The sequence below is a fragment of the Pelobates fuscus genome, chromosome 10 (genome assembly GCF_036172605.1).
Source record: "Pelobates fuscus isolate aPelFus1 chromosome 10, aPelFus1.pri, whole genome shotgun sequence".
NCBI lineage: Eukaryota > Metazoa > Chordata > Amphibia > Anura > Pelobatidae > Pelobates > Pelobates fuscus.
In genome coordinates, this window is record NC_086326.1 from 55,453,178 (window position 1) to 55,473,136 (window position 19,959).

A 19,959-nucleotide genomic window follows, 5' to 3' on the forward strand; every position below is an offset into this window, starting at 1 on the left:
TATCTATCTTTCTTTCTCTCTTTCTTTCTATCTAAACACGCAGTGATTGAGTCATATTTTGAAAGTTTTGATATTTACGAATGAAATCGTATCATATAATCATGCACACAAACTCTGCAGATCCAAATCGTTCACATGATAATTTTTGAAAGTTTAATTAACTGAATCGAATTTAGATTTCCAGGAATGACTTTTTAAAATTCTGGTCCCCGCAGTATCTTACACACCAAACAAGTTGATCGCTCGTTTAAATGACTTGGGGGGTTAAAGGAGGGAACACTAAAAATTCTAGCGAAAGATTGTATATTTATTGGAAAACATCTAAATATTTATTCGGGTATTTTCAGACAGAAAAACGATATATTTTTTAAAAAAATATCGACTCAGTAGCATGTTTAATCTTAAATGGTTTATATATCGAAGTCTGTGTACTAAATTTGTAAAATTATATATATATATATATATATAAATACAAAATAGAATGGCTGCACTCACGGAATTCCTTCAGTTTAAAATATAACTTTTAATGAAATCGCATAAAAATCGACGTTTCAGTCCAGCCCGTGGACTTTCATCAGGATCCTGATGAAAGTCCACGGGCTGGACTGAAACGTCGATTTTTATGCGATTTCATTAAAAGTTATATTTTAAACTGAAGGAATTCCGTGAGTGCAGCCATTCTATTTTGTATTTGGATATTTGGAGCCCTGGTAATGCACCCGGTCTATTGCAAGAACTGAAAGACAGCTTGAGTGCAAGGTACTATATATGTTTTTATATATATATATATATATATATATATATATAATATATAATATATATATATATATATATATATGTATTTATGTTTAAATATAAATATGTATGATATAATGAAATGCATTCTTTTAGACTTATAATATATATGATAAATTTAAATATCTATTATATATTAGACTCTTCACTGCTGCACATATCATCAAATAGCTTGTTTTAAATTAGTAAATTATGTTTGCATTTGCTGGCATTAAATATTTCCTTATATTCCTTATATTTACCGTTTTACTAGTCATCAGAATTGCTACTCGCCCACGATTTGGAGTTCTGTTGTCCCTGTGTGAACCCATTACAGAAAATGTATGGGAAGTTTAGTAATCACACCTCTAGCTATCTATTCATTTTATGTATGGAATTTAACACATTGTGCTTTTATAAAAATGAATTGTATCCTCACTAGCTCGTTTTAAAGAAAAACTCTGCAAAATCCATCAAACTGCATCAACAACCCATCCAGATAATTACAGGCTTAAGATATCGAAAGAACCAGCACTTTTTCATTTTTTTTTTTTACTTATCAGGATTTATTCACTAAAATATAGTTTTAGTTAAAAATAACATCTATTTTTTTTTTTTATAATGTCCGATTATGTTTTTATTGGCAGTGCACCGTGTTCGTGCTTCAATATTTCACGTCTGTTCGAAAATAGAAGCCTGTGTGTGATTGTTTGTTCGTGAAATTAGTTTCTCGAATTTTTAATCATCGCACACAATTTCAAAGAATTAATGTGTCTAAAAAAAGTAAAATAAAAAGTTGAAAAAGTTGAGCGTGAACTCAAATCTTTTACATTAAACGGTTGTTTCAAAATTCTACCTAATCACATGTAGACACACACACAGGGGGAAAAAAATAGGGGATTTATAATAGTTTGTGTAGCAATTAACAAGATATATTAACCACCCCATTGAATATTGCTGTTATTCTAGGATAGATACTTTTTGGTCAACAATTTATTTTACCCTCTGAACCCACGAATAATCTGAATGCCCTGTCTTTGTTATGTGCAATTTGCATAATATTTATTCTTTAGGACTGGGCATCAGTCCCATCCCCCCCTTGCACAGCCCACTCAGTATAACAGATTCCTGTTCTTGACTATGGTGCACACAGCATAAGGTCTCATTCAGTGATCTTCTGCATGCAAGCTCTGGGAACACAAAGCCATCCTGCAAGTGTGCTCACATTGGTAAGATGATGCCTTTTATGCTATCACCACTTTTATATCCTCAATATTTAGGTACTTGTGGTTATATGCTCCATGTAACAGAATTATATATTTGAACAATTTCTGCAGACTTGACTAGTATCTTGCTAATGTTTACTGCAAACAAAACTGTAAGGTAGAGATAAATAATTTTACTATCCAGAAAGACTTTGAGGCAAAATCACAGTTTTATTTTTCTTAACCACAGAATAGACTCCCATTAACAAAAGGTTTTTTATTTCCCCAATCACCCATTACAATTGTTTTTTCGTTAGTATCCCTTTTATCCACGAGGTGGCGCCCTCGCTGGCATAACTAATGTGAAATTGAGAACTGATTTCAAACTTCATAGATCGCTTAGAAAGCGTGTTTCCGAGAGTGATGCAAGTGGGTAAATGTGTTAAAAATAGCTAGGGGTCTATATGTATGCTCGATTTAGGAAGTAGACGAATTAGTAATTACTACGTATTTTTATTTTGAAAGGGAAATATTGAATTTTCATGTGTCTCTAAATCACGAACTGCATATGTAAGATATTACATTCACATACATTTTCATTATATCTTATCGCGTTTGCATATATTTAAGATACATGTAAGAGAGAGAGAGAGAGAGAGAGAGAGAGAGAGAGAGAGAGAGAGAGAGAGAGAGAGAGAGAGAGAGAAAGAGAGTTTATGGTTTATTGTGATGTCAGACAGATAGGTGGATGGATCAATAGATATATAGATAGATAGGTAGACAGACAGACAAACAGACGATAGATAGATAGATAGATAGATAGATAGATAGATAGATAGATAGATAGATAGATAGATAGTGGATAGATGGATGTATAGATAGATAGATAGTTGATAGATAAATAGATAGATAGATGATGGATAGATGGATTTAAAGATAGATAGATAGATGGATTTATAGATAGATAGATAGATAGATAGATAGATAGATAGATAGATAGATAGATAGATAGATAGTTTATGGTTTATTGTGATGTCGGACAGATAGATAAGATGGACAGACAGATGGACAGACGACAAACAGATAACATTTTTTGTTTGATTGTGATGTCAGACATGCAAACAGATAAAAGATAGATAGTTTGTGGTTCGTTGTGATGTCAGACAGACAGACAGACAGACAGACTGATAGATAGACAGACAGACAGATAGACAGATAGAAAGATAGATAGATAGATAGATAGATAGAGATAGATAGATAGATAGAGATAGATAGATAGATAGATAGATAGATAGATAGATAGATAGATAGACAGATAGATAGATAGACAGACAGCTAGACAGACAGACAGATAGATAGTCAGACAGACAGACAGACAGACAGACTGACTGATAGATAGATAGATAGACAGACAGACAGACAGACAGACAGACAGGCAGATAGATAGATAGATAGATAGATAGATAGATAGATAGATAGACAGACAGATAGATAGATAGATAGATAGATAGATAGATAGACAGACAGATAGATAGATAGATAGATAGATAGATAGATAGATAGATAGATAGATAGATAGATAGATAGATAGATAGATAGATAGTGCGATGTCTCCAGTGCAAATCACAATAGTTGGTTGGATGGATATGCAAACCATTGAAATATAATGCATATTTAGCAAGTGCGCTCCATCACATATATTTCACAGCTGGGAGGTATAAATATGACTTTAAAGCAAACAAACATGTATAGAGTGAAAGGTTTTCTAAGTTGTATCTTTGAAGCAAAGGGTAGACTTTTCGAAACTTGTCAAAACGATTTTCATGAATGTTTTAGAATTATAATGTGCTATCATCTGGACTCTACTTATCCAAGTGCAGAATGAGCTAAGCAAACAGTTCTTCAGCCTGAAAATTCAATAAGAAGGGAAAGTAAGACATGCCCAGGATGAAATGTATGTGATGCTTTATGCTGAGTGTCTGTGAATGATCATGTCGGTAGTATTGTATAGTGTGTCCATTCATTAGTATTACTTATGGAAGCACAGCGATTTCTGCAGCATTGACAAATCCAGGAGATAAAGATGAAGATAAAGCCATTGCAGAATAAAGAACAGAGGACCCTGTCAGTGTGCTCAAAATGTAACCTTTACAGTACTTTGTACAAAGTGCTTAGCAAGCTGGCTCATGAGCTGACAATCTAGAGACTCTAGTAGAATTTGTATTTATACTATACTGATATATACATTTATTTTTTGATCTACACCATCAGAGAGCTATAGTATAGCTATATATATCTATATATATTAACAGTGTCCCATTTGGGATAAATGCCCACTGTGTGATCAATGCCATGTGCTGGTTACATTTCTTGCCCAATTGTTACATTGTTCTTTATATACTGTGTGTCATGGGCCCAAGTGATGGTAAGGTAATTGAGGGGTAGATTGACACTTTATATTACACACAGCCATTAGTATATGTGCTTATACTTCGATCTATATATCTGATAGCAATTTGAATACATGTGGTGTGTCTAGATAGAGGAATAATCCATGGATTTGGATGGTGAATAAAGTAAGATTAAAGTGGAGAAGTAGAAATGTGCTTCCTATTACAGACTAATAAATAACATAATACCAGTGTGTTTAGTGTGTCCTATATAAGGATATTTATTAAAGTGTGAATTATTGAGAATCCAAAGGTAATTCAAACTTCAAACAATAGCCAAACTGAAACCATTGCTCTAATTGAGATTTTTTTTAAATCTGTTCAGACCTAAAAATTCCAATTCGGTTTGAATTCACTTTGAATTCCTTACAATTCATACTTTAGTGTATATCCCTAAGGGATAGGTCTGCCTTGGATTTTGTAGATCACAGTACTTGATATGTCATGGATCCTGTGTCTGGCAGAGTTTATCAATGAAAGGTGAAAACGAGCGCCAAAACCACTGCAGCTGGTTGTAGTGGTTATGGTGCAAAGGGGTATAGTAAAGTCCTTCTAATTCTGCTGGTTCAAATGGTTTGATAAGCCAGGGGTGGTTCACTGGTACCCTGAGCCACCTTCTCTACTGGATGCCATAATAAATAAGTGAAACCTCTCATAATTCATACAAAATAATAATGCAGTCAGAGGCAGTGTGAGCAGTGACTTCAGAGGACCAATGTTAACCCTTTGGGAGAGGCTGGGACACTTTTAACCCTTTCAGTGCCACAGCATTGACACAGGATCAAGTGACAATTTTAGGCCCAGATGATTTGATCATACATCTCATTGTATCAGCAGAGTGGGAGTTTCTTCATATCACTAATTTTAAGTATGATATGACACACACACCTGCCACATATATTAATACAGGATAGTACTAGGGGGGCTTTTAAGTAAATAACAAATTGAAATGAATTGACACTGACTAACAAATTGAATTCTAAGAGGACTGTTTACCAATAGTGAACCACAGAATTGACATACATAACATGTAGACTATAAGAGCTGACAAGGAAAATATCTCTGATTGGGGTGAGTTGCAGACTGTATTTTAAGCTTGGTCAGTGTGGACATCTAATAGTCACATCACCACAATTGCCTGTTTAGTAAATATATCTCTTAGACCAGTAGGTGTAAACTTGCCACAGTCCCCAGACGGCTAGTCACCGAACCAAGAATTGCTGAGTATTATAACATTTAGGCCAAACTAGTTAAACTAGAGAAATTGCCGAGTTGGCATATTTTCCAAGTATGCCAAATTATATGCAATTGTACAGCGCTACGGTATATGATGGCGCTATATAAATAATAAAATAAAATAATAATAATAATAATTTGCTTGAAAATTAAAATTCTGTAAAAAAAATTAAATAAAAAAAATAATAATAAAACAATCCGATTTAATTAATGTTCATTGAAAACTTTGAAACTGGCTGCAATTCACCTTTGAGCAAGCAGACTCACTGTAGCTGTTTCACACTAGAATGTACAGTTAGCTCCTCACACAGACAGTACATGCATGTTTTACTGTAAAATATTATTATCACACAGTGATCTCAGGACATCTTCCCTAACTCCAGCCATCGCAGAAAACTCCCTTTCTCTGTTCTTCTGAAGCTGTGGTTGTAAATGTTCCACCGCACAGGGCAGCCAGACACTTTCCAAAACGGATCTCTGCCTCACTGTTTGCTGCTGCATTTAGTTTCCAGCAGACACTCAAAGCACAAAGTCAGATTCCGTGAGTGTGAGCTATTTTTTTTTTTCTCCTTCCTCGCTTGCGGTTACAATGAACAGCCTCGAGCAAATGGGTATTTTTTTTTTTATTATTTTTTTTTTACTGTACATCTTCGGATCAGATCGCTGTTTCCGAAGTTTAATTTTTCCGGAAGGTCTCCTATATATGGTGCATAGAGGAGGTGCTGTCAGTCCCGGATCTTTGCCTTTTTAGGTGAGCCCTGCCTAGACCGGAATCCCTTGCAGAGGGTGCTTGCACTGAGGAAATCTGCTCCCCAGGGTCCCCCCTGGTGTCAAACCCCCTTAATGCATTAATTTAATGGCAAGCACTTATTTGATTGCGCCAGGCTCAGCGCGTGCATTGCGGCTGCTGCGACGCAACGTTCCAAAAAAGCTGCAACAATGTATCACTGTATCACAAACAAACCCATTCATCCTCTAAGCCCCGCCCACGTCCCCCATTCATAGCCTGGCAAGCTTAATGCAAATCCCTGACGATTGGATGGGCGGGGAGCCCAGCCCCTATTCCTCAGTCCTTATATGGGCAGTGACGTCGCCAGCATTCAAAGCTGGTGAATAAATACTTAGTGCAACACTTTCCATTTACTGAGCAGTTCAATTGATTAACAGCCTCAGCAAAGGATACTTGTTACAATAACACTACTACAACTGCTTCTTCACTTCTAACTAAAGATCTGGGACCAATGACAACCTCCCATGTTTACTCTTTTTTGATACTTTGCTAGTTTGCCTTTTTTCTTTTGCACATTGGATTCAGTTACTTACAGTGACCAATTAGAAAAAAAAAGACTTCTAGTTTCATAGGAGTTTTGAAGGGAGTTTTTTTTTTTTGCTCAGGAGGATTCTCTGGGCAAAAGGCAGTTGATGAGATGATGACTGCCAAAACTGTGGAGAAACTCCCAGTGTCAATAGGCAGTTTTGTACATCAGATACCAGACAGCATGTATCCTATGGATGAGTCGACTTTGCCAACATCAGTTACTTTCTTTCCTAATGTTGATTTGGGAGGACCATTTGACCAGATGAGCAGTGTCACTGGAGGTAAGTCATTTCCTAAACTGATTTTATTCCCCTGCATTTATATAGTCTCCAGGATGAATGCCTTTGAGGGATGCTATGCTCAATGCTGAATGTTTTATGTTTCCTACAGGTAATATTTTATAGACATAATGAATGGGTAGCTACAGGGGTGTAAAAGAGACCTGAGTCTCTATAGCTTATTGACGTTTACTTTGCATTGTTTTTCAATATCTTTAGTTCGTGTTTTGCCTACTTGACATGGATGTTGTTGTAGCTGTGACTTTAATACACATTTAGAATTGGTAACACCTTTGCCATCATCCAGTTATTGATCTCTTAGTTATTAATGGATCTTTTTACCCTGGTGTAGGTTTTGTACCTCAATTCTTCAGAGAAGTTCAGAGTATGTGAGGCTTATTCACTAAACAGCGAGTTCCAGCGAATGGAATTGTAAAAAAAAAAAAAAAAAAGGTAAAATCAGTCAAACTTCGATTTTAGCTGAATTGAAGAAATTTTCAATTCCCTACAACTGGCTGTTTAGTGAATAAGCCCCTTTATGTATTACCCAGGCTTGTTCTCTCCTGGTCATGAAAAAAGGAAAGCATTCAAGCGTTAATACTTTTATTTCAACATAAACCAGCATGTATCTAATATAGTGAAAGTGTGTTTAAACCTGTAATGTTGTGGAGAGAGACCGCACAAGAAAAGTGTTACAATGAAAAGGCAGATACATATATAACTGTCATGCATTAAATATATATATAAAAGAAAAAATCTAAACAATAGTTTTCTTTTTTTAAATTCTCATTTACAGATGGAATGATCAGCGTCGATATGAACAGTGACAAGAGATCCCTTGATCTACCTTACCCCGGCATCTACCCTTCTACACCACGCAACCAGACTTTTACCTACATGGGCAAATTTTCCATTGACCCCCCGTACTCAGGGACCAGTTGGAATCATGATGGTTTCTTCAACATTGTCAGTGCTGGGATCCTAGGAATGACATCTTCACCTACAACTTCTTCCAACGCTTCATCTTTGTCCCCAAACCCTCTGTCCAACGTGAGCTGCAACATGACCCATAATCAGAGTGAGGTGGACCACCACATGTACCCAACACCACCACCACCCCCTTATTCCAGCTGTGCTGAGATACCAGTATATCAGGATTCATCCTTCCTCAGTACCTCCACTGGGACATCCCTGTCCTACCCTCCCCCTTCCTATCCATCCCCTAAGGCAGGCTCTGATGGTACCATTTTCAACATGATCCCAGACTATCCTACCCTCTTTCAGCCTCAGTGCCAAAGAGACCTCCACAATATGCCAGACCGCAAGCCCACCTTCAACTGCCAAAGGGACACTCTCATAGTGCCACCACCACTCACCCCACTGGCTGTCATCAGCGAGTATAGACAAGGAGGCACCAAATCTGAGGCTTCCAGGATGCCAAGCGTCTACAGTCCACAGAACTTGCCACTACGACCCATCCTCAGACCCAGGAAGTACCCCAACCGCCCCAGTAAGACCCCAGTGCACGAGAGGCCATACCCATGCCCGGCAGAGGGCTGTGATAGACGCTTCTCTCGTTCTGATGAACTAACCAGGCACATCCGCATCCACACCGGCCACAAACCCTTCCAGTGCCGCATTTGCATGCGGAACTTCAGCCGCAGCGACCACTTGACCACCCACATACGCACTCACACCGGCGAGAAGCCCTTCGCTTGCGACTACTGCGGCAGAAAGTTCGCCAGGAGCGACGAGCGCAAGAGGCACACCAAGATCCATCTCCGCCAGAAGGAGAGGAAGAGCTCGGCGGGCGGCACCACGGCGACATCTAGCGGCAGCACAGGGCACGACCGCGCTTTAAGCCTCAGCCCACCATCTACAGGCAGTCTCTGTTCTGCGAGCTCTAACAATGGCCAGATGGGACTGTGCCCAACCAGGACTGCATAACAAAAAACTCAAAAATCCCAAAACCCCAGACTTTATTTAATATTATTTTTACTAGACAAGGTGAACAACGGAAGATCACTGCCAGTCAAAGGCAAAAAAGCATGAAGACATTTTTTTTTTTTTTTTAAATCCTGGTATTGGCACAGGGGCAGCCAAGTTACAAATAAGTTATATGTATACCAAGTGGTTATATTCATCACGTGAGTTATAAAAGCACTATAAAAACCCAGGTTTCTTGTCCCAATCTGCTACTAAGCAAAAATGACTACCACTACATGACCCCATATCCCAAAAAATCCATTTATATGGTTTATACATATAAAATGTTATGTGCAAGAAAGAAATTGAGAAAACAATATAGATCTATCTATCTCACACATTTAAATATATGGGTACTAGAGTTATAGAGTGTGCAGTGCCAATGCATAGGTAGTGAAATTTTACTTTAACACTTGATATGCCAGTTGTGCAGGGCAATTGTGCATGCCCAGTGAGAGTGTTAGAAATGGTGTTATGTAACTCTAAGACAGAATTATAATTTTTCTTGCCAGGTATACATTTTTTTTTGTTTTTGTTATACTGACAGTATATAGATTTTCTCTTAAATTCCTGGTTTGCTTTCAGGAAAATATGGGTGACATGGTGACTTTGATGGGTGTTTTTTGGGGGGGACACCTGCAGTAGCCATATAACTGTGCACTTTATAAGCTTCAGGACTGCTCTGGGCCAGCGGTTTGATATGAAGAGGTACTTTTGGAATTTTAACGCCTATTTTGGTTTTTCGACATTTTCTAACTAATAATGACTATATTTAACCAATACAGTGTGACTATCACAAGTGCTATCTGAAGGTGCAATTATCATATTAAGCACTGATGAGGTGGACGGAAAGTTTATATATGTTTCTATCAATACATGTCTAGGGGGTCTTTTCACTACCCCAATGAACTGTTAGAAATAGAAAATCAAATTTGTAAAATAAAGCCAACATTGCCAAGTTAGAAAAAAGGTCCAACTCAGATATAATCCAAACTTGGCTATTCTGGTTTAAAATTGATCAAATTTAGGTTTATATTTAACACCGTGCACTGCTCAGTGAATAATCCCCTACATGTATATTTATAATTACACTTTAGATTGTCTGTATAGTTGATCTGCACTGTTCTCAGAGCTCACAACCTTGAAGTAGATTTAAAAGTACAATTTGTGTTATGTAATATAAAAGCCAGAGGAGTTAATTTATTTAAGAATGTACATAGATTCTATATAATGTTAGAAAAATCATGCATCAATGTTAATCAGTATTCTTGGTGCCTTGTGTGATGACAGGGTGGGGCGAGCTGTGGTCCTCTTTCTGCCATTGATCTGCAACTCCTACCATCCCCAGCCAAGATTGGTAGGAGTTGCAGTCTTACAACGGAGCAAGGGTCGCAGATTGTGCCAACCTAATGTAGACACTCTTCTCTTTGTCTGCATGTATATACAGGTTGCCAATGCCTTATAAATGAGGAAAATGGTCCCAAGCCACATATAGTATAGCTGTACATTACTGCCAATTCATATTTCACATTGTTTAGAATCTCTATTTTTGTACGCACTGTTTTGTGACTCAGAAGTGATAACTTTGTAGTACAGATTTTAAAAGACAATGGTTACACACATACAAATCATACTGATGGGACAATGTTAAGAGTATATGTTTACTTTATTACTACCCAGCCACTAACTGGAATTCAATAATGAAATGTACTGAAATTTGGTCTGTAAATAAATATCTTTCAATTATACTTGTGCATGTTTCATGTGAAGATAAATCAATTTTAAGTCAATTCAGTTAATTAAAATTTGAATGTTATAGCTGCTAAGAACACGTTAAACTGTTATGTCTTAGTGAGTACCAGAAGCTGTAAGTTCATTGGGGAGCAGTAATAAGGATCAATTTTCTATTGATCACGTAGGAGCTATTTCCATAGAAATCATTGGAAGGTTCATGCTGATTATTTGTCACTTAGCACTTGGCTGCAGAATTGATCCTCATCACTCTGAGTATGTTCCATTCTGCATTCTGAAGAAATCATTTTAATTGAACAGTAGGTTGTACTGTGTTTGTATAACTTCCAAAACCGAGTTTATTTCAAAATCAGTAAGAGAATAAAATCGAGAATTTTAAAACAAGTGATTGAATGCATTAGAAGCTGGTTGATCACTTGGTTCCTTTAAACACAATTTATAAGGGGTTTAATAATGATCAGATATGTACGTTGAGTCAGGAACTAATTAGCAAAATTTAGGCTAAAATAAATTATTTGGAAAAGTTAACTTAGCAGGGCAAAAAATACAGGTCGCAAGAGTATTCTGAGAACGGACAGCAACTGAAATAGCCTGCCCTTCGGTGGGTCCCCGCTCAGATCTCAAGCTGGTTTTAGCTTATCTTGTGCCATTACAGAGAGAACATCTCTGAATCATATCTGACTGGTCCCACCCATACGGGCAGTCCAGATCCAAAATGCCAGCAAGTTCGCTCTGCACGAGAGGCACAGCAACCCCAGACGATCGTTTTTTTTTTAACTTAGCAGAGCTGAATTTGTTTCCATCTTTTGACCTAAGTTCAAATTCAATTTCCCCACATTCTAACAATCACTGGCTCACTTTGATTGGTCTGGTTAAATATAAATTTAATACATTACTCAGTGAGCTACTTAACATAGCACTTTTTCTAAAGGCAGGACTTTTTAGATAGAATGGTTTTATGCCTTCTAGAGGACAAAATCCATATTTTTTTAATAGATGCATTTTTTAATGGCAAATTTACAGTTCATACTGCGTAAGTCAGTGATGACTTAACCTTGACATTGAAGATTAGTGATGTCACGAACTCAAAATTTTCGGTTCGCGAACAGCGGATGCGAACTTCCGCAAACGTTCGCGAACCGGCGAACCGCCATTGACTTCAATGGGCAGGCGAATTTTAAAACCCACAGGGACTCTTTCTGGCCACAATAGTGATGGAAAAGTTGTTTCAAGGGGACTAACACCTGGACTGTGGCATGCCGGAGGGGGATCCATGGCAAAACTCCCATGGAAAACTACACAGTTGATGCAGAGTCTGGTTTTAATCCATAAAGGGCATAAATCACCTAACATTCCTAAATCACAATGGATATGGATTGACACCTGACATATGACATATTGACACCTTGACATATGGATTGACACCTGTCCTCAGAGCCCCTGATACACACTGACACGGAGCAGAATAGGGACTGTTCCCCCTACATAGGGTCACTTGGCAGATATGGATTGACACCTGTCCTCAGAGACCCTGATACACACTGACACAGAGCAGAATAGGGACTGTTCCCCCTACATAGGGTCACTTGGCAGATATGGATTGACACCTAACCTAATGATCACTGATACACACTGACACAGAGCAGAATAGGGACTGTTCCCCCTACATAGGGTCACTTGGCAGATATGGATTGACACCTGTCCTCAGGGACCCTGATACACACTGACACAGAGCAGAATAGGGACTGTTCCCCCTACATAGGGTCACTTGGCAGATATGGATTGACACCTGTCCTCAGAGACCATGATACACACTGACACAGAGCAGAATAGAGACTGTTCCCCCTACATAGGGTCACTTGGCAGATATGGATTGACACCTGTCCTCAGAGACCATGATACACACTGACACAGAGCAGAATAGAGACTGTTCTCCCTACATAGGGTCACTTGGCAGATATGGATTGACACCTAACCTAATGATCCCTGATACACACTGACACAGAGCAGAATAGAGACTGTTCCCCCTACATAGGGTCACTTGGCAGATATGGATTGACACCTAACCTAATGATCCCTGATACACACTGACACAGAGCAGAATAGGGACTGTTCCCCCTACATAGGGTCACTTGGCAGATATGGATTGACACCTGTCCTCAGAGACCCTGATACACACTGACACAGAGCAGAATAGGGAATATTCACTAAATGCCAAACATTGTTATACAGGGGAATATTCAGTAAATAAGGATAAGGGGGGAGGCTACTGTCCTCCCCCCGGCCCCGACCCCTGCGCGGTGGGTGGGGGCCATAAATCACAATGGGGGGACCTACTGTCCTCCCGCCCTTCCGCCCCCACCCGTGAGCGGTGGGTGGGGGCCATAAAAATAATGAGGGGGGGGACCTACTGTATGATGTTGTATCGATCAGGTAGTGTAAGGGTTATGCCCGCTTCACAGTGAAAGACCAAACTCCCCGTTTAACGCACCGCAAACAACCGCAAACAGTCCATTTGCACAACCGCAAACTCCCCATTTGCACAAGGTTGGATACCAAGCTAGCCATGTCCGTTCCTTGTCCTCACTGATGTCATTGAAGGTCTTTTCCTCCACCCAGCCACGTACAACACCAAGGGTCTCTGAAAGTATGCTAATAAACTGAAAAAGAAAAAAATCTCCCAAGAAGGAGATCTAAAACTGACATAGGAAAAGGTTAGACAACTATAATAAAGTGATACCTACAAATCCTAGTGAGCATAGGTGTATAATAGAGGGAGAAAGGGAAAGCAGAGTAATGCTTCCTAATACCGTGGTTAGTACCCTTTGTTAAAGTAAATTGAGTAATGGACAAAAGTCTTTATTGTATCATTTATAAATAACAAAGGGATACTATACTCATTCCCCTATAGTGGCTAATTGTGTAATAATGGTAATACAATTACCTATTATATAATATTGGCAGGGGCAAGGAAATTCCCTCTAAATAGATGGGTATAGGCAGAGAGTATGGAGATCGGAGTGATAAAGTGTCAATAAGGTGATATAAAGTTAAATGTATCACAGACACACAGCCACCCTTTCTCTTAGCTAGTTTCCAGAAATACTGGATAGGTAGAAGGGCTATAAAGACTCAGAGAGGTCTAAGAAGAATCCTCTAAACTATCCCTAATCTCCTTAAACACCTTCAAGGGTGTTCTAAGCTAAAGCTCAATCTAAACGTTTAGATGACTGCCTGATTTCCCATCACAGATGCTGGCTAGGAATAACACTGTGCAAGACAAAGAGTGGGCCTAAGTGCCCATAGTGCAGTAAAGTGTCCCTAGTGAAGTGAAAAAGAGAATAACGAGCTGGCGCCCAAGAGAATAACGAGCTGGCGCCCTATCAGGGGACGTGTATATGGCATCGATTTTAGGAAGCGGGAGATGGAAAAAGATGATTGGTCGGTCCTCCTACTTCAAATTTGGGGCACTGCGCGTGCACTCTAATGTGCCACCAGATAGGAGTGGTGTGTTAAGTAGTACTATTCCTATCAGTTTAATCCCTGTTATGTGCCTTTTTTTTGGTTTGGTTTTTGAAGCCACAGTGCAGCACCAGAGGCCCGAAAAATTAGGCATGTACACATGCCTGAAAAATTAGGTATTGTTGCAGCCGCTGCTATAGCAGCGGCCATAAAAAATTATGTTTGTTTCCCAGGCAGAAAGTGCCCTAAAACATTGAGGCTTGAACCCTAGTTGGTGGCGGATAAGTCACGCAAGTCAACCGGCATTAAGAGCTAAAATACAGCAGCGTGTGGACCATTTTTAGCCCAAGGCAGCTCATCTCATCAGGCCTTTTTTAGTCGAATGTATCGCCCACTGTCAGTCCCTTCAGGATCCATCCCTCATTCATCTTAATAAAGGTGAGGTAATCTAGACTTTTTTTACCTAGGCGACTTCTCTTCTCAGTGACAATACCTCCTGCTGCACTGAAGGTCCTTTCTGACAGGACACTTGAAGCGGGGCAGGCCAGAAGTTCTATCGGGGGATTGGGATAGCTCAGGCCACAGATCAAGCCTGCACACCCAGTAGTCAAGGGGTTCAACGCTCCTCAGAGTGTCGATATCTGCCGTTAAGGCGAGGTAGTCTGCTACCTGTCGGTCGAGTCGTTCTCTGAGGGTGGATCCCGAAGGGCTGTGGCGATGCGTAGGACTTAAAAATCTCTGCATGTCCTCCATCAACAACACGTATTTAAAGCGTCCTGTTCTTGCCGGCGTGGTCGTGGGAGGAGGAGGATGACTTTCACCTCTTCCCCTGTTAGATTCCCGTTGTGCTGTGACATCACCCTCATACTCTGTGTAAAGCATACTTTTTAATTTATTTTGCAAATGCTGCATCCTTTCCAACTTGTTGTAATTTGGTAACATTTCTGCCACTTTCTGCTTATACCGGGGGTCTAGTAGCGTGGACTCCCAGTACAGGTCGTTCTCCTTCAGCCTTTTTATACGAGGGTCCCTCAACAGGCACGACAGCATGAAAGACCCCATTTCACAAGGTTGGATGCCGAGCTACTCATTTCCCGTTCCTCCTCCTCAGTGAGCTCAATGAAGGTATGTTCTTCCCCCCAGCCACGTACAACACCACGGGTACCAGATAGGTGACAACGAGCACCCTGGGATGCCTGTTGTGGTTGGTCTTCCTCCTCCTCCTCAAAGCCACATTCCTCCTCTGACTCCTCTTCCTCACAATCCTCTTCCAGCATTGCCGCAGGTCCAGCAAGCGATGCTGATAAGGCTGTTTCTGGTGGTGATGGTGACCAAAACTCTTCCTCTTCACGCTCATCTACGGCCTGATCCAGCACTCTTCGCAGGGCACGCTCCAGGAAGAAAACAAATGGTATGATGTCGCTGATGGTGCCTTCGGTGCGACTGACTAGGTTTGTCACCTCCTCAAAAGGACGCATGAGCCTACAGGCATTGCGCATGAGCGTTCAGTAACGTGGCAAAAAAATTCCCAGCTCCCCAGAGGCTGTCCAAGCACCCCGGTCATACAAATATTCATTAACAGATTTTTCTTGTTGGAGCAGGCGGCCTCTGAAAACTGGGCATTATTCTAGGGTAAAAGGGAATCACAGCACCACAACCACAATGGCCCCTGCGGGGTGGCCTGCCTCTGCCTGTCATTTTTTTTTGGATTAGTGGTACTATGCGTGCAAACTACTGTGAGATCGGATATGAGTGGCAAAGTGCACTGGCAGAGGTTGGCAGAGTACACGCTGTAGGCCTGACACCCGCTTTAAGGACTGACTGCTATTAGCTTACAGTGAAAAACTTTTTTTCTTTTTAACCCCTTAAGGACACATGACATGTCAGACATGTCATGATTCCCTTTTATTCCATAGGTTTGGTCCTTAAGGGGTTAAAGGCACGCTATAGTGACACCAGATATGAGTGGCAAAGTGCACTTGCAGAGGTTGGCAGAGTACACGCTGAAGGCCTGACACCCAGACACTTGCAGACAACTAACTGCTATTCAATCTATTACAGTGAAAAAAAATATTTGTTTTTAAATGCAAGCTTAAGCTATTGTGACACCAGATATGAGTGGTGGCACTGGGCAAGTGGGCACAGTATCCACTGTGAGCCTGACTCAGAAGCTGGCAGGAAGGCAACTGTAATTACATTACACAAAAAAAAAAAAAGCAGACTGATGTTCTAGCCCTAAAAAGGGCTTTTTGGGGTGCTGTCCTTACAGCAGAGATCAGATGATTCCTTCAGGACTGTAGTAGACACTGAATACCCTAGCCTAGCTATCCATTTCCCTATCAAATGAGCAGCAGCTACACTTTCCCTCCTCTATCTAAGAATGCAGCTTCAGAATGAATCTAAAATGGATGCTGTACAGGAGGTGGGAGGGTCTGGAAGGGAGGGTCTGCTGCTAATTTGCTGGAATGTGTCTGCTGACCGTGAGGCTCAGGGTCAAAGTTTACTCAATGATGACGAATAGGGGGCGGATCGAACCGCGCATGTGTTCGCCCGCCGTGGCGAACGCGAACACGCTATGTTCGCCAGGAACTATTCGCCGGCGAACAGTTCGGTACATCTCTATTGAAGATGTTATATGACAAAATTTACAGTGCTGCTTACCAAACATTTATCAAAACATAGTTCATTCACCATAGTTCATAGGCAGAACACCAAGGAATAACATTGTCTGTCTGTCTGTCTGTCTATCTATCTGTCTGTCTATCTATCTATCTATCTATCTATCTATCTATCTGTCTGTCTGTCTATCTATCTATCTATCTATTGTCTGTTTGTCTCTTTCTCTCTCTCTGTCTATTTTTCTCTCCATCCATCCATTTATCCATCTATCCATCCATTTGTCTCAATTTCTGTCTATCTATCACACACTCTGTCACACACACACAGTGATTGAAAAACATTTTGAAAAAAATGTAATGTCCCCCCATACACACACACAAAACAAACAATGCACACAAATAAACTTTGCAGGCCCAAAGTATTCAGATAACTATTTGGTGAACGTTTAATTGAATCAAACTTACTTCTCTATAAAGTACTTTTCAAATCCTATTCCTCCTGCATACTAGAATATTAGGATATCTAATACATTAGATCCTTTGCATAAAGTGTGTGTACAGGTAAGGTATTCAAGGATTGAATATTTGTGTAAAGATTATATTTAATTAATATGTAAATATTCATTTACATCGTAACAAACTGGATCACACTATTTTTAAAAGTACACCTCACTTCCACGTGTGTTCTGTCTGTCTATATCAAGATCATTTCTGCTCCCCTTGAAAAGGATTCATTATTATTAATATTTCAAAATGTTATTCTAATCTACGAGAGATTGTGGATTAAGGTTTATTGGAATTATCATGTTTCTGCTTGATTCAAGGAGTGGGATTTCAATTAGGGCAAACATTCCTTTGACATTGAATTCATTTTCCAATTTCTACAAAAAATTCCGTAACTCTTTCACTCTGTCAGCAACTTACTCGAAGATGTATTGAATAATAATAGTATATGTAACTAGGTGTATAGAAAGCCATTTCACCAAGAATATACCACTAATACACAATTTATTAGATAACCTTGAAAGGGATAAAAAAAAAACAAGATTAATATATAATAGTTTGATCCCTGCTTGAAGACATTCACATTTTTTTCCTAACGATTTGACTTTTGTACATAATAAAAACAAATGTAAATTTTTAGCACTATTCAATATATCAAGATGTGGGAGCCAAATGTAGACTGTATAGCCCAGTCATGCATACTTTGGGACCTTAGGACTGCATTAACAGAGAGATTTATGGTATCAATAATTACATAGAATCTGGTACGTGCAGTTTTGAGAAGTGTATATTTTACAATAAATTTATCTACAATATAAATATTTAATCTATGTCAATTAACCGTTATGGTTCATTGCAATGAAGACTGTGACCTAATATGCAATTTGACCTTGTAATAGAAGACACAAATTATAGGAGTGTTAGCCACACTTAATTCAATTATAACTATAATTACCTGAATCTGGCCTTGCTTTTCCGGTTGCTATAACATTAGAGGAAAAATGTCAAAAAATAATATATATATGTGTGTGTGTGTGTTGGGTATCTATCTATCTATCTATCTATCTATCTATCTATCTTAGGTCATGTGGGTTATACATTTCCCTAGAACCCCAATTTGCATTATTTTCTCCAAATAAATGTGTGTGTTCTGCATCTTTCATATTGCATGCTATTTTTTAAAATAGTGTTAGTGAGTTAGGATTTGCATTAAAGGAATACACAGCTGTATTCCTAGCACTGTAGCTCCCTCAAGTTCAATGAACTGAAGTGGTCTGAGTGCCTATCGTGTCCCTTTAAGGTTAAGGTCAGTGAGTTACGATTGGTAATATTGGCAGTGTTAGGACAAGTGTTAAGGCTAATGTAGGGGTAGTGTCAGGGGTACTGGTAGTTTGGCAGGTAGTGAAGGAGTTAATGGGAAGCATTGGCTGTTGCAGTTATAGAAGCACTAGGACATACATGTCCCTGGGCTGCCCAAGATTAGTGGGAGATGCTGTCCTAGGCTGGAATTATCCAGCTGGAATTATTAATTCAGTTCATGAGCGAGCTGAATTAAAATTGCATAATTTGCTATTTAGGAGTGTAACTCCCACTAATCTCACAAACCCTGCTGCATATATCCCGATTCTGCCAGAATATAAGGCACCCTTGATTCAAAGATGTGTACTGTGAATTATTCCCCACTCGATATGGGAAATAAAAGCACAGATTACATTACTATCCATACAGTGCAGGACCCATTGATTTAATGAGTAGATCATGCAATATATAAATATTATAAATACAAAAATGTAAAAAATAACTATATTAATATACACTGATCATCCACAACATTAAAACATGTGAAGTGAATAACATTGATTATATCATTCCAATGGCACCTGTCAAGGGGTGGGATATATTGGGCAGCAAGTGAACAGACAGTTCAGGAACTTCATGTGAATTTCAAGCAGGAAAAATGCAACAAGTGAAAATATCTGTGCAACACTTCCTGTGGATGTGACTGACAGCCTGCATGAAAAAAAATATTGCATTTTTAATCAGATTTTTAAATCTCCTGCTCTGTAAATTAAACTTTTTAAAAATCCTTTATTTTTGCTGTGCAGAATAGAACAGTTGTGCCGGCGATGCTACAACAGCCAAAGCAAGCACAGTTATATCAAATAGAGTATAACATGGGCATGGCAGTGGAATAGTCAGCACAATTTTGATGACAAAATAATAATTGACAAAATAGCAAACATGTCTGAGCAGTTATCTTAAACTAGGTACGTAAGTAGAAAGAAGCAAATAGACATGAGATAGACTGGGGGTTTTGCCCCAGTGGCCTTCGGCCTGGGTGGGATAGGAACCTGAGGTACTTGTGCTTGAGGGAGG

General features: G+C 39.3%; 1 protein-coding gene across 2 annotated transcripts; it reads left to right on the forward strand.

Annotated features, from left to right (window-relative positions):
* The first annotated feature begins 1,968 nt into the window (after positions 1-1,968).
* EGR2 (early growth response 2) lies at positions 1,969-10,995 on the forward strand. 2 transcript variants are annotated; one of them, XM_063435186.1, is made up of 2 exons: positions 1,969-2,003; positions 8,058-10,995. In XM_063435186.1, the coding sequence occupies exon 2, from the start codon at positions 8,063-8,065 to the stop codon at positions 9,206-9,208; it is 1,146 nt and encodes a 381-aa protein (XP_063291256.1). In that variant the 5' UTR covers positions 1,969-2,003; positions 8,058-8,062; the 3' UTR covers positions 9,209-10,995. The 2 variants fall into 2 exon arrangements, with proteins under 2 accessions (XP_063291256.1, XP_063291255.1); XM_063435185.1 differs by lacking the exon at positions 1,969-2,003 and adding an exon at positions 6,976-7,264.
* Positions 10,996-19,959: the final 8,964 nt, after the last annotated feature.